Below are 14,861 nucleotides of genomic sequence, written 5' to 3'. Positions count from 1 at the left end.
AGTCCTTGATCTAATTTTTTTTGTTCCTGCGGTGGCCAATACAGTCTCCTCCGCCTCTTCTCGTGCATCTGACATGGAGAATCCTCCCATTTCTTCAGCTTTTCAGGATCATGATCCTTCCCTTTTTCAAATGACCACTATCAAACTTAATGGGACCAATTATTTTCGTTGGTCTAGCTCTGTTTCACTTGCGGTTGATGCTTGTGGTCTTAGTGGTCATCTTAATGGAACTTCTATCAAGCCTTCTATACCTAGTACAACTCAAGATAAGTGAGAGACAGATGAATACTTGGTTATGGGATTTCTTCTCAATTCCATTGAACTAAGTATTGCAGAGAGTTACCTTCTTCTTCCTAATGTTGCCACAATTTGGAAAGTTGCCAAGTAAACATATTCTAAAGTTGCTAATGATGCACAATGCTTTAAGATTCTTAAAGGAAGATTTCACCAGTTATAATAAAAGGAGCTTAGCTTGTCTCAGTACTACAACACTCTTCAAAGCTATTATGAGACCCTTGACTTCTACGGCTGTTTTACTCCATCCTGTGTTGCGAACGTGGATGCCTATCAAAAGTGGGAAGAGAAGCTCAAAGTGTATGATTTTCAGGCAGGGTTGAATATTGAACATGATCAAATTCGAGCACATATTCTTTTTCAAGAGCCTTCCATTCTCTAGAGCAAGCCTATGCTATACTTGATAATGAGGACAGTCAGAGGAAGTTATGGTACATACTTAGTCATCTGATACATCTGCATTAGTGGCTGGTTATGGTGATTCTCCCATCCAGTGAAGTGTGAGTATTGTGGAAAAGAGCACCATACAAAGGAAAAGTAGAAGTTGCATGGACATCCAGCAAATTCTTATGGAGGAGGTAGGAATGGAAATAGGGCAGCAATCAAGCATCTGCAAACCAAGCTAGTTCTAACATCCTGAGTATTCTCCTCTCCAGTGAAGTGTGAGTATTGTGGAAAATAGCACCATACAAAGGACAAGTAGAAGTTGCATGGGGGTCCAAAAAATTCCTGTGGATGAGGTAGGAATGGAAATAGGGGCAGCAATCAAGCATTTGCAAACCAAGCTAGTTCTGACATCCTGAGTATTCTCCCCTCTAGTGAAGTGTGAGTATTGTGGAAAAGAACACCATACAAAGGACAAGTAGAAGTTGCATAGACGTCCAGCAAATTCTTATGAAGTAGGAATGGAAATAGGGGCAGCAATCAAACACCTGCAAACCAAGCTAGTTCTGACATCCTGAGTACTCCATCAACTCTTTGCTCAGACGAGCCCCAGCACCTTCACCAGTTGATGTCCAGAATTGACGTATCTTCACTAATGTCAACTTCCAATGCGAGTAAAGCTTCTGCCATTGTTCCCTCTGCTAATCCACAATTCCCCACAGGTGTTTTTGTGTCACAATGTCAATTCGACTTATCCCTCTAGAATAATCGACTCTAGGGCAACCAATCATATGACAGGCTCATCTTCCTTGTTTCATACTTATTCATCTGTTCATTTTGCCCAGGATGTTCGAAGTTCAAACGACTAATGGGTCTCTCTCCCCTTCTCTAGGAAGGGATTTATTAATTGTTGGTCTTCTCTTACCCTATCTAATGTCTTACATGCTCCTAAGTTTCCGGGTAATCTTTTTATCTATTAGTAATAGCCTTACTCGTGATACAAACTACAAAATAATCTTTTTCCTTCTCACTGTGTGTTTCAGGACCTGGAAATGGAAACGGCGCATACAATAATGGTAAACAGAAAGGGGGGCTCTACTTGTTAGATGGGTTTCCATTAGCTCTTATTACAACCTCTAATTCCACCTGTCCTGCACTTTTTACTTTATTACAATGGCATCGTTGTCTTAGCCACGTCCCTTTACCTATTTTATCCAAGTTATTTCCTGATTTGATTAAGAGATGTAATTTGAACAATATTTATTGTGAGGCTTATATCTTGGCCAAATAGACTAGGCGTGTTTATCCTATTTTAGATCATCGTAGTATAGTGCCTTTTTTAGTTATTCACTCTAATGTATGGGGTTGATGCTCCACCTCAAAATAGGGTTGTTGAACGCAAGAATAAACATCTACTTGAGGTAACACATTCCCTTATGTTTACTATACAAGTGCCTCCTCAGTTTTGGGGTGATGCGGTTCTTAGTTCTTACTACAGCATATCTTATTAACCGAATGCGTTCCCATGTCTTAGACCAGCATTACTCCCTTGAGGTTCTTTTAAGGAAGCAGCCTTTACAGTGCCACCTAAGGGTTATGGTTGTGTTGCCTTTGTCTGAAAACACCATGTTCATGGTAAGTTGGATCCTCGTGGGTTATAGTGCATTTTCTTGGGTTATCCTCCGACACAAAAGGGGTGTATAAGTGTGTTATCATCTTAGTTCTCATGGTTTCTCTATCTTTGTAGATGTTATGTTTTAGGAACAAGTTCATTTTCCCCTACACCTCTTCAGGGGTAGAGTCTTGTGAAGAGGTTCCGATGTTGATTCCTCCTTTCGATATTTCTTCTGAGATTCCTACAGATGGTCCTCCTTCAGAAGATGGAGTGATTGAACAAAAATAGCTAGTGGATGATGTACAGGGGGAGCCTAGACCTCTAAAGACCTATTAAAGAAAGCAGCGAGTGACCCCTTTTAAACCAAGTCAGTTGTAAGCTTTGGTTCCTAATCCTAAAAAATCCATTCCTCCAAATGAGTCTGTCTTAGACCCTTCTTTTGATCCTACTTTGGACTTTACCAATTGCATTGAGAAAGCAGCCACAAACTTGCACCAAACATCCTATTTCCAATTATATTTCATATCAGTCCCTAACCTTAGAGTTTCAAAGTTTCATTTCCTCTTTGTCCTCTATTTTTGTTCTTAACACTTGACAAGAGGCGTTACCTCACTTAAACTAGAGGAAGCTATGGATGAGGAAATGCAAGCTCTGGAGAAAAAATAAATGAGGGAATTGATGACTTTGCCTATAGAAAAACTGACTATTGGGTGCAAATGGGTGCTTGTGATCAAGCACAAGGCAAATGGGATCGTTGAGAGGTGCGAGACTGTACGAGGCAAGATTGGTGGCCAAAGGCTTCACTCAAACTTATGGCATTGACTACCAAAAGACATTTGCCCCTGTTGCCAAGATGAACATAGTTTGGACTATTCTTTCATGTGCAATTAATAAAGGATGGAGTTCACAACAGTTAGATGTGAAGAATGCTTTTCTACATAGAGGTCTCTAAGAGGAGGCCTATATGGATGTGCCACTTGGGTATTCTACTGCCGAGACTCATGGGGCTTTATACGGGCTGAAGCAATCTTCAAGAGTGTGGTTTGCAAGGTTCTATAAGGCAATGATATATAATGGCTATAAGCAGAGCAATGTAAACCACACTTTATTCATTAAAGGAGATGATTCTCACACTACTATACTTTTAGTATATTTTGATGATATTGTGATCACAGGCAGCAGTTAGGATGAGATTTCAGCATTAAAGACTTTTTGGACCGAATTTGAGATCAAAGATATGGGAAAACTTAGATATTTTCTAGGGCTAGAGTTAGCATATTCTGTCAGGTGTATTTCTCTCTCTCTCAGAGAAAGTATACATTAGATCTTCTCGAGGAAACTGAGATGCTAGGATGTAAGCTTGCTGAGACTCCTATTGAGCCTAACCTACACTTGAAGGCAAAGGAAGGAGAACCAGTTGACAAGACAAGGTATTAAAAGTTGGTGGAAAAGTTAATCTATCTATCTCATACTAGACCTAACATCACATTTGCAGTTAGTCTTGTTAGCTAGTATATGCATGATCCCTACTCCTCACACTTGGATGCAGTGTATCGAATCTTAAGGAACTTGAAGGCCACTCCAATAAGAGGGATTTTCATTTCAGCTCATGGACATTTGAATTTTGAAGATTGAGGCATATACAAATGCAAACTAGGGTGTATAGATGATATAAGGTCTACCTCTGGGTATTGTGTGTATGTGGGAGGTAATCTTGTGACCTAGAGAAGCAAGAAACAAGTTGTAGTTGCAAGGTATAGTGCTAAGTCCGAGTTTAAAGCAATTGCTCAAGGGATTTGTGAGGTACTATGGCTAAAAGGGCTGCTTTAAGAGGTTGGGACAGATTCAGAGGTTCCTATTAAGTTATACTCAGATAGTAAGCAGCGATCAATATAGCACACAACCCAAGTACAACATGACAGGACTAAGTACGTGGAGATTGACAAACATTTTTACCAAAGAGAAGGTTGAGGCTAGGTTGATACGTATCACCTTTGTTACTTTAGACGAGTAATGGGCTAATGTGCTCACAAAGAGCTTAAGCACAAAGGTGTTCAATAGTATTATTGGCAAGTTGGGCATGATAAATATCAATGCCTCAACTTGAGGGGGAATGTTCGAAGTAAAGGTTTCCTAATTGGAATAAGATTAGTATGATTAAGGTTTCCTAATTGGAATAAGACTCCTCTTTTTAGTTATATGTTCTATATTGGTTTCTTATTTGGTGTTAGATTGGTTTCTTAATAAGTCAAGGATTAGTTTTTCTTTTCACTTGTTTTTCTGCTCCTACTCAGAGTGGGATTTACTCAAATTGTAACTATAAATACCCCACTAGGGCCTATGAATGAAACATACCTTCTAAGCAATAATTTCTTCAAATTCTAACACTATATGATGTAGTCCTAGATTGATAGATGACCAACTAGGAGCCACTTCTTCCAAGGTCTTGATCAGAACCAACTTATGAGACAAATAGGTTATTTTTAGGTAGGTTGGGCTATGGTGCAAGGATGACTCCTGTAGGGTTATCCCTAAAGTGTCCATGCACTAAAGGCTTAATTAGGTTAATGATGGAATGGGGGTGATGGCTTGTAATAAGAAATAATGAGACCAAATGGGACGATTAAGATTGATGTTAATGGCTAATGGGAGGTTTCTTGATATGGGGTGATATAGAATGAAGTCCTAAAATTAGGAATCTAGGCCCTATCAGTTTCGTGTTTGTAGGGTTTAGGAAGATATAAATTCAAGAAAATAACTATATATTGAAATTAGCTAGAAGGTCACTAAGGTTGGAGAGATGATGTGCCTGAAATTTGGGACGAATCTGAAGGTTAGATTGGTGCTGAACTTGAAATTTGGGTGTCTTGGGAAGTCAAAAAATCCAAGGAAAAGAAAAATCACAAAGGTGATGGGAAAGAAGGATGGGGTGTAGGGTACCAAATACCTAGATGGAGGAACCTAGTGAAGCTTTGGATTGACCAGAGATGGAGTTTGTAGGGTATCAATTTAGCCACACCAAGGAGCTCGCCCTGTCTTCTCCTACAACCTTATGGTTTCTCAATTCTTGGACCTTGTCTGACCAAAAATGACCAAAGAAGTAGTTGCATCAGCAAACACAAATAAGAGACCCAAAATCTGAGAGCCAAAAATCATATAATTCTGATCCGTAGCGACCTCCAGTTTGGGTGGGTCTATTCAATAATAACACTAGTTTAGTTCTATTACTATTTACTAGGACTTATAATCAGCAACTGCTTAGGTCTTATAATTTTACCTTTACAAGGATTGTGAATCTAACCCGTGGGTCCTTTATTGAATTAAAAAAACTAGTAAAAGATTGACTTAAAAATAAGACCTAAAAGGACTAGACTGCTATCATAGTTGAGCAGAAATACTAATTGCCCCTAAAATTACTAATACTAGAAAGACTAAGTATGGAAATAGAATGACTTGAAGTGCTGCTGGGCAGCAGCTCTAGAGCTGGAGAGCAACCACAGGGGCTTCAGCTGGGGTTCTAAGGGCAAGGCAGCGTGTCTGAGGGCTCAAATTAGGGGCTGGATCTACATCACTATTACCATCTGTTAGACAACAATTCCCTACTTCCTTTTGGATCATTCAGTTTGCAAGAGATTAATAGCATCATCAGTGAAAAGGACTTTTTATCCGCTAGTGAGACCATAACCCTTTGCCCTGTTCATTGTATCACATGTTCACTCAAGCATGAGGACCTTATCTCCGTTGGAACTGACCACTATGCTCATTACTAAACATGTTGATGAGAGAACATATAACCAAGTTATATCTTCCTTACAAGAAACTGGATGATCCCCAATCTCCTACACAAACGAATGCAACCACATCTAGATAAAAATGAAACAAATACACCTAAAAGAACAAGAGGTATATAGCAAACGCCAGATGCCTCCTATAAGATAATAGTCAATAGCACCAACCATCAATTTGGTTGGCCCAAGTCATTAACACTTAAGATAAGTAAACTAATAAAATAATCAAAATAATAACATATAGTTTCAAACATTAATATATGAAAAAGGGAAGCAACTTGTTAATGTATGAAATCCAGGTTGGACATATAGTCAGACATATCCGATACCATAAGTCCATGCTATGTTTTTACTTCTGGTTTCTAAAGCATGTCAGGTTTGTCTTACTGACAAACAAACACATAAACTGCCATGGTACAAAAGATAATATGATATAATATAATTATAAAAACAGAAACCTGTAAAATAGAACCATCTACATAGACTTCTCACATAACAAACAGAGGTTAAAAGGGTGAGAGATTGTTCAAATTCCAGGGACTGCTACTTAAACAACATTCACCTCAACATCACTAATATTCCTCATACGCTGATGATAAATTATTGCTTCTACCATTTAAACACCTACTCTCATTTCAAATTGAAGGCACATAAGCAAGAAATCTACTATGCCTTAATAGTTTATATTATTAGAGATTGTTTGGAGACAAAAAGTCCTAAAACAAAACAAAGTTAATTTGCCTCAACCATAAATTGAGCAGTATGAGATCTGACAGTATCTCGTATTTTTTTGTGATTGCAAATTTACGATGGAATATGAGTGAATATCACGGATCATCTCAGAAATATTTAGGTATCTTGGCGAAATCTTAGAATATCTTGGAATGAACTAAGTTTGTATCTCTTCCCATTCATACCTGGCCTCAATTTCAACCAAAAACATCTCAGCGAGATCTTGTCATAGCTTACTTTTTAGGCCGACCAAGTTGGGCTTCAAAGCCGGATTCTCAAACTATGGTCTGAACAGTCTTACTTGTTTGGATTTAGAAAGGTGTGATGTAAAAATTTTAGTGTTAGGGTTTGATGATTCCCTAAAATTAAGGGTTTGCCCAGAATCTTCCAGCAATCAAATGGATAGTACGGTTAAATTTGGGTTGAGGAGTTTGGATAAAACAATTATATGGGATGTACCAAAGATACCTAGGAAACCTGTGGTTGAGCATGGGAAGGTCTAGGATGAAATTTGAGATAGCTATGGGTTGAGGGATTTGGGGAACAGGAAGTGAAACCATGTTTTGGAAAAATTTAGGGTTTCAAAATAGAACTGGATTTGAGAACGGATCTTGGGAAGGAAAGGATCTCTTCTAGTTCTTCCTCGTTCTTTTCTCTTTTCTTTTCTTGTCTTTTTCTTTCTTTCTTCGTCTTTTTCTTTCTTTCTTCTTTTCTTTCTTCTTTTCTTTCTTTCTTCTTTTCTTTCTTTCTTTTCTTCTTCTTTGTTTTCTTTTCTCTCTCTTTCTTTCTTCTTTCTTTTCTGATTTTCTGTGTCTGGATTGCCGGAAGGAAGAGGGACAGAGAGAGAAGGATGCCGAGAGGATTAGAAAGGGGCATGCCGTTTGGTGGGGAGGGGTAGGGAAGGGGATTAGAGGTGTCGTGGGCACATAGGGAAGCTGCCAAGGTGCAGCAGCAAGGAGGAGAGGATTTTATGGCTGCGAAGAACAGGGGAGGGCAGGGAGGGGGTTGCGGGGGTCAGGGAAGAGGTTAGGGGTTGCTGAGATTGAAGGGAGGGATTTGCAATGATACAGGGGAGAGGGAATGGGCGTGGGGGCTTGTTTACTTGGAACCCTGCTGGAATTTCTAGAAGAAGACAAAGGACTGGAAGAAGAGTGCTAGAAAGGTTGTTGTTGCTGATCTTTGAAGAAGAATGTGACTTTAAATCCGCCATGGCCTTCTCAACAGGAACAATGGTCCTCAACTCAATAACACTTGTTCAAATATCCAGACTTTAGAAACTTACAAAGAAAGGATACGTTTACTTATAGCCTACTAAAAGACTCTAAACATAAGTGGGTTTCCTTTATAAATTAGGATCCCCTTACAATTGATCTTAAACATCCAAATAAATAATTAAGATCTAATGGAATCTCCTTGAAAATAGATTCCCCCTAAAATTCAAATACTAAAGGAACTTCTCTTGAAAATAAAGACTTGCAAGAGTTCTATCCTTAAAGAAGAATCCCAAAGACTCAAGAACCTATCTTTAACTCAAACTATACTCCTAACTGACCAAGACTCCTCTGAAAATTAAAATTATCAACCAACTAGAACTGGGATGGACCAAACTACCCCTGTTGGAGGGTTCGGCCAGCCCTAGGTGAGCCATTTCGGAGTGACCGTGAGGCCCACTCCAGGGGTTCAGCCAGGGTCTGAATTCTGGTTTACATCAAGGTGGATCATTGAAATTAAGTAGTTGGTGTCCTCTTCGTTACTCAGTTGTAAGAGAGATGTCACTTCCAACATTAAAGGCCCCAAGTCTTAGAAATGCATCTAGCATTCATGAATTCAACAACCTCCCTCCACCACACTCTCTAGAAAAAACTCCCTTAGTCACCTACAGAAAAGTATTTTACCAAGAGAAAAAGAACCTAATGCTTTGGTGGGTAGGTGTTGAGATTTAACCATTCTTAATTGCATCAACTTGGCAAATTTTCCGGTCACTTTCTACGGTGTAGAGTGTTGGGCTGTTAAAAAGAGTCATATAGATAAACTCAGTGTAGCAGAAATGAGGATGCTAAGATGGATGAGTGGCAAAACTATGATGGATAAGATAAGAAATGATCATATTAGAGTCGGTCTGAGAGTTGCTCCCATATGTGATAAGCTTCGAGAAAGTCGTTTGAGGTGGCACAGCCACGTTCAATGGAGACTTATAAATGCCCCTATACGGAGAAGTGATATAATCCATATTGAAGGAACTAGAAGAGCTAGGGGTAGACCTACGATAACTTTAGGAGAAGTGGTGAGAAAGGATATGTATAGCTTAGGCCTTGTATCTAGCATGGCCTTGAACAAAACTGATTGAAGGGCAAGAATCCATGTAGCCGACCCCATTTAGTTGGGACAAGGCTTATTGTTGTTGTTGTTGGTGTTGTTGTTGTGGTGTTGTTTCTATGGACCTTTAGCTTTAAAGTGATGCCTAAAACAACCATCACTTCCAAATGATATCTGTCTTTGAGAAAGATTAAAGCCCCTACTTAACTCAAAATACAAAAGAAGAAAAGCAATGAACGACAAAGAATGTATTAATTTTATCTTAAATTCATCTCCTGATCTTCACAAAAGAGTCAAACCGAAAACCCTAAAAATTAAAACACATTATGTGTAAGAACAATTAACACTTCTGAATCCCAAAATGTTTTACCATCGAATTAAATTGGAAAAGACAGATCAGACTTAAACAATAGCAGAACTTTGACTAAATTGCTTCCAAGTGTCTATAATAACTTCCCCCACAACATGTTGCAGGTCAAATAGTTCAGTCCCGCTTTCTGGTAGACGACTAAATACTGAATTGAAAAACAGAAGTTCGAAATATTGGGCCTACCCAAAACAGAGAGGAAAATATCCAGACGCAACAACTTCAAACTTCATCTCAAAAATTAATAGATCCAGGAACAATAAAAATACAAAGAACAACATGGGCCTGATGAACCTGATTTCATGTTCATTAATTATGAGAAAGCCGTCTAAAGCTCCAGCTTCCACAAGTCTCGCAAACAGGAACCATTAACCCTATCCCACCCAGAAACTAGTGATGGAAGTGAATCTCCAATGTCAAATATAGAAGACAGAATTTACAAAGAAAAAGCAAAAAATGAACTCCCTACTGCACAAATCCGCGTCTCAAAGAAATATGGAAGTTCAATTTTTGTAAAGAGTATAAAAACAGCATAATATGCAGCTCACTGTTCTAACCACACTCTAGAAGACAATTGTCGACCTGACCAATGGAGCGACATCAAACTGGGAAAATACAAAGTACAGTTCAGATATGTGCTTAAACTGTGGGAATAATTTAAGAATTCTGGCAGAAAATAAGTTATGTAGTCACTAGCATTGTTAAGGTTAAGAATACACATGGTTCTGGGAAAAGTTTAATCAAGCAGTATATAACAAGGTTAGTTATTACCCAAAGAATCCAATCTGTGTGGGAAGTTCAAGAATTGTTGTAGTTTGACCTTATGAAGGATTTAAAGGACTCTATTATCACTTGATTTAAAAGACTCCATCCAAATGGAATGGGACATTATCTCAGCCATAAATGCCAACAATAGCTCTATAATCCCTAATTTAGAACCAAATGCTGAACTACTTTGGTAATTGCAGGAACCAAAACAATCTCAGGAGCAGGGCAGGGATAGGTGTTTTGCTTAATCAAGGATCGGATTTGCATATTGCAGGAATCTGGGGTTGTTCTTTCTAAAGATCCTCTAAATGCTGTCTTAACAGCATGGAAAGAAGGATTAGCGAAAGCCAAGAATCATAATATTTCGTTTGTCAACACTGGACTTCTGAGAATAGTCTCCTTTTGTTGTTCCCATCCTCGGTTTTGACCGTGGCCTGTTTATCACTTAGGATTTCTATTGACCTTATCCAAAGTCTATCAGTTTACTAATCTCTGTTCTAGTCCCAGGTTAGATTTGTCTCAATTTGTCCTTAATTTAGCTCTATTGGCATGTACCAATGAGAGCTCTCATACTGTGCAACTTTTGCTTTCATTTAGTTTATTTTCTTCATCTGAGAGAGCCAAAAAAAAAAAAAAAGAGAACTCCATCCTCAAACAATTATCCAGTGCTTGTCATGCTAGATTTGATTGATTAAATTAATTTCTTAAATATTGCATTATGTTCCCTGATAACCGAACTACCTGGAGCATAAATATGATTTTCAAAGAAAACAATTTGGGATAGAATCAACTTTTTTCAGGAATGGGTTATTGAAAGTAAAAAATAATGGAGACTTTTGGGCACTGATTTTCGAGGCAAACGAGACCTCCAGACGGTAGCAAACATGAATATGTTTTTCTGCGTTGATTCTCAAGGAAAACGAGGCCTCCAAGACGACAACAACCAGGAACATGCAACCCTGGTGAGCTACATCCCAGTGCTAGCGGAACACGGAATTTTCATTTTCTTTTTCTTTTGTAGGGGAAAAAAAAAAGGAGAAGAGGAAATTAGCTACTTCCGGTAGCTAGAATTGCAGCATAAAGTCTGCAGCAAGACTTTCTTGAAAAGCCATACGTACCAATTGAACATCATACGCGAGCAAGTGTGTAAGAAAACCAACTGACCTAGCACTGGGAGCCCTCCTGGGAACTTCAGGTTCGAACTCGTCGGGCAAACCGAGGAACCCATCAAAGCGGTCAAATGTGACATGGGCAACATGTTGCACGTCGGTCGGCCAACCGATTTCCATTGAACGAAGCTCTTTCCTCACAGTAGTCCTACAAACCACCAGGGAATTCCTAAATGCAGTGACCAAAAGAGCCAACACAGACAGTTGATCGCCTTCTTTGGCCCTTTCTCGCCTTCTTCGCTCTTCGTCTTCTTGTTCTTTGTTTGAACTGAACACTTGATAAAGCCTCGCTCTCAACTAGAGAAGATATGAAGCAGGTGTAGGAACGTGAACGACAATGACAATGGGAAGGATCGACTTGCGCTATGACTACGTGTGGGCAAACACGACAAAGAGCTTGGTGAAGAAAGATGAGATGGGGAACAGAGTATTTCCATCATGGCCGGCACTGAAAAGGTCGTCTTAAGAAAAAACCAGTAGAATGAAAATTATTTAAAAATTTTCAGAAATGTAGAGTGCAAGGTTTACTTTAAGAGAAATTAAATTTGGATTTGAATAATTCGGGGAGTTGGATTGAAGAAAATTCATTGGGTGCTGAGACGTGAGAATCACGAACTCACTAGTCATTAATCTGTTTTTTCGTTTTCCCCTTCTGCTGAAGATATTCGTCTCAGCCTGAAATTTTTTTTTTTTTTTTTTATTTATAAATAGAAAGGATCTCCTCGCAAGCAAGATGTTGCAATCAAGGTTCTATATTTTGGCGAAATTTACCGGTTTGCCAAAGTGCGAACCAACGAGATTTCGCTAAAAATATCATTTTTCGTCGAAAGTTAAAACCTCTAGATCTTCTTACCAAAAAAAAATAATAACAGAAAAACCTCCAGATCAGACATTGTGAAAACTAGAATGGCTTAAGAAGTGAGGTTTCGTAACCATTTTCAGACTCCACTCGCGGCTGTGAGAGTAGCAATTATTTCAGACTCTGTGTGCAAATCAGTTGCAAAAGTTTCCAAACCTAAAAGACTGTGTCTCAGTCATTTTTCTTGTCAACTAAAACAAAAATGATTGAAATAAAGTTAGTGATAGTTTGATTCGCTTCATGCTTTTTGTCTGTTCAACAATTTTGCATCGGACTATGTAATTAAGTCTTTCTTCTTGTATTTCTTCTTCTAATGGAGTTTAGATCTGAAGAACAGAACCAGCAACAGCTCGTTGAAAGAGAAGAATTTGATGAAGAGGAGGAGTTGTTTGAAGCGATCAATAAATGTAAATAACTAGCTCGCTTTCATCTTCTCAAATTTCCGAACCCATTGCACTCTCTCATTCACCGATAATTCCTCCACAACCACGGAACCAAAGACTGGCGTATCTTTCCCTTCCAGTTTGAACGACACTCCACAGTTGCTTGGTGTTGGTTTGTGGAAGATTATATGTTCTTGATCAACTGGGGTTTTGAGAGAAAGAGAGCCTCGTCGGTCGTCGCTGCATCTTGGTGTGTTCTCTATTAGCAGTAGAGAAGAGAAGGTAATCAACCATGAACTGTACAACCCAAGAGTCTCAAGCTCCAGGTGCAAGTGCTTTAGTGTTGCCACTAGCGAATTTCTATGAAATTTCGGGCAATTTTCACCATTATTTTGCTGGTTCGCCAGAAAATCAGCAATTTTCGCAGTTTTTGTAAATATCGATTCAAAAGAGGAAAAGTATTGTCCTTTGACGAACCAACTGAAATTTGCCAAATTTCAAGTGAATTTCAACAAAAATGTTTTACCATGGTTACGAATAGAACGTGGAACTTAGGGATGAGGTGGCTCAGGCGCCATGTAGAGCGAGGCAGCCCACGTTCTTTAATTTATTTTTATTTTTTTTTGGTAAGAGGCAGCCCACATGCTTTATTGATTATCCTCGTTTTAAAAGGGAGGGATAATGGGAAATCAGATCAAGAAGTCTTATTTTTTTGCTTTATTATTATTATTTTTTTAATATTTGATTCAATGGTGTTTTTTTGTATACCAGTAATGATGCACATGTGATATTTGAGTTTTGAGAATATTTGATCTCAAATCGAAGATGTGAGATGGAGGAGATGGAATCTCTAGGAAATCGGAGGTACCTAGGGAATCGGTCTTCTTGCATTTGAAGCCTCCTGAGGTGTCTGCCAATGGGGACAAATCTTATACGAGAGTACTGGGGAGTTCATTGTTGCCTGGGATCGATTCCCTCCCTTCTCCTATACAGGCGGGTAAGTTTCTCAAGATTGTAATCCCGCAACAGGAATACGAGTTGCAACGAAATTAGTTCCGTTTTTCGTTGATTGGGCAAGCTAATTTTTGCATAACCATGGATGAATTGCGAGAGCTAGCTAGGGGTGCTTAGAAATTGTCTCAAGGGGTGATCTTACTTTCATTGGGGAAAGGGTTTATCATCTTTTCAGTTTCATAATGAGACAGATATGACTGAGGTGTGGTGCAGAGGTTTTTGGAATGTTGGAAAGTAATACATCCGTTTTTAGCGATGGAGGCTGGATTTTAATATCCACTCTCCTCAACGAGTGGGTAAGTTGGTTTTAGGTTCATTTCCCTGATTTACCTCTTGAGTATTGGCATTAGAAAGTGTTTCTTTCTATAGCAAAATCTGTTGGGAGACCTGTTTCTCTTGATAAAGGAACTCGGCATGGCTCTATTGGTCATTATGCTCGAATTTTGGTTGAATTGGAGGTTGATGTTGTTCAAGTGAATAAGGTTCCGATTGAGCGCCTTGAACTAGGAACTCTTTGAGTTTTTAGTTTTCTTCAGAAGGTAATTTTTGAGGATGGTATTCAAGATGCTCATGGTGTAATCGAGAAGGCCACTTGGGTCTCCATTGTAGGTTTGCTTCAAACGATTATGTGGATGGTTTGCAGGTTCAGCCCTCTATCATTCTTGTAGAAAATCTTCCAGCAGATAATCCTATTGTGTATGGGATTCTTACTGACGGTGTGAGAGTGCAGACTCCAAGCTCACTCCAACATCAGATTCATGTGGCTCTAGAGGAGGCGGGTTCGGAGGACTCTATTTCATTCAATGAGGGTGCGAAAAATTCAATTTCAAATTTCAATTCCACAAGGTTGGTTCCCTCTGATGTGGTGATGGCGTCTAGCGAGAACTCGTCTCTTGATCTTTCTCTCTCTCTAGAAAGTGATCCTTTCCAACTTCAAAAAAGAAAAAGATAAGGCCAAGAGTTCGATGTTGGTTGGTAATCTTTCAAAGAAGGTGGTTACCTCTACTGGTCCCACGACTAACCAACTTCCACCTAATTCGGCCACCAAGGATATTGGCTCTTTTGAACGGTTTGAAAAGCTTGATGAGAGGCCCTATGGGGCCCCGCTGAATTCAGTTATGTGGAAGACTCTTCTACACAACAAATTTCGGTTCACAGTGGAAGACTCTTCT

At 39.1% G+C, this 14,861-nt stretch overlaps 1 protein-coding gene across 1 annotated transcript in view; it reads right to left on the bottom strand.

Annotated features, from left to right (window-relative positions):
• The window catches only part of LOC149024204 (rho GTPase-activating protein 5-like), a 46,408-nt gene extending 34,690 nt beyond the window's left edge, over nt 1-11,718 (bottom strand). The window contains exon 1 of the mRNA XM_089144511.1: nt 11,429-11,718. Coding sequence (XP_089000637.1) covers nt 11,429-11,553 — 125 coding nt within the window. The 5' untranslated portion in view covers nt 11,554-11,718. The remainder of the gene's footprint in view (nt 1-11,428) is intronic.
• Between the last annotated feature and the right edge of the window lie 3,143 nt (nt 11,719-14,861).

The sequence above is a fragment of the Hakea prostrata genome, chromosome 2 (assembly GCF_041222555.1).
Source record: "Hakea prostrata isolate BN-2017 chromosome 2, UWA_Hpros_2, whole genome shotgun sequence".
NCBI lineage: Eukaryota > Viridiplantae > Streptophyta > Magnoliopsida > Proteales > Proteaceae > Hakea > Hakea prostrata.
The sequence above is the reverse complement of the archived record's forward strand: the minus strand, read 5'-3'. Positions and strand labels throughout refer to the sequence as shown.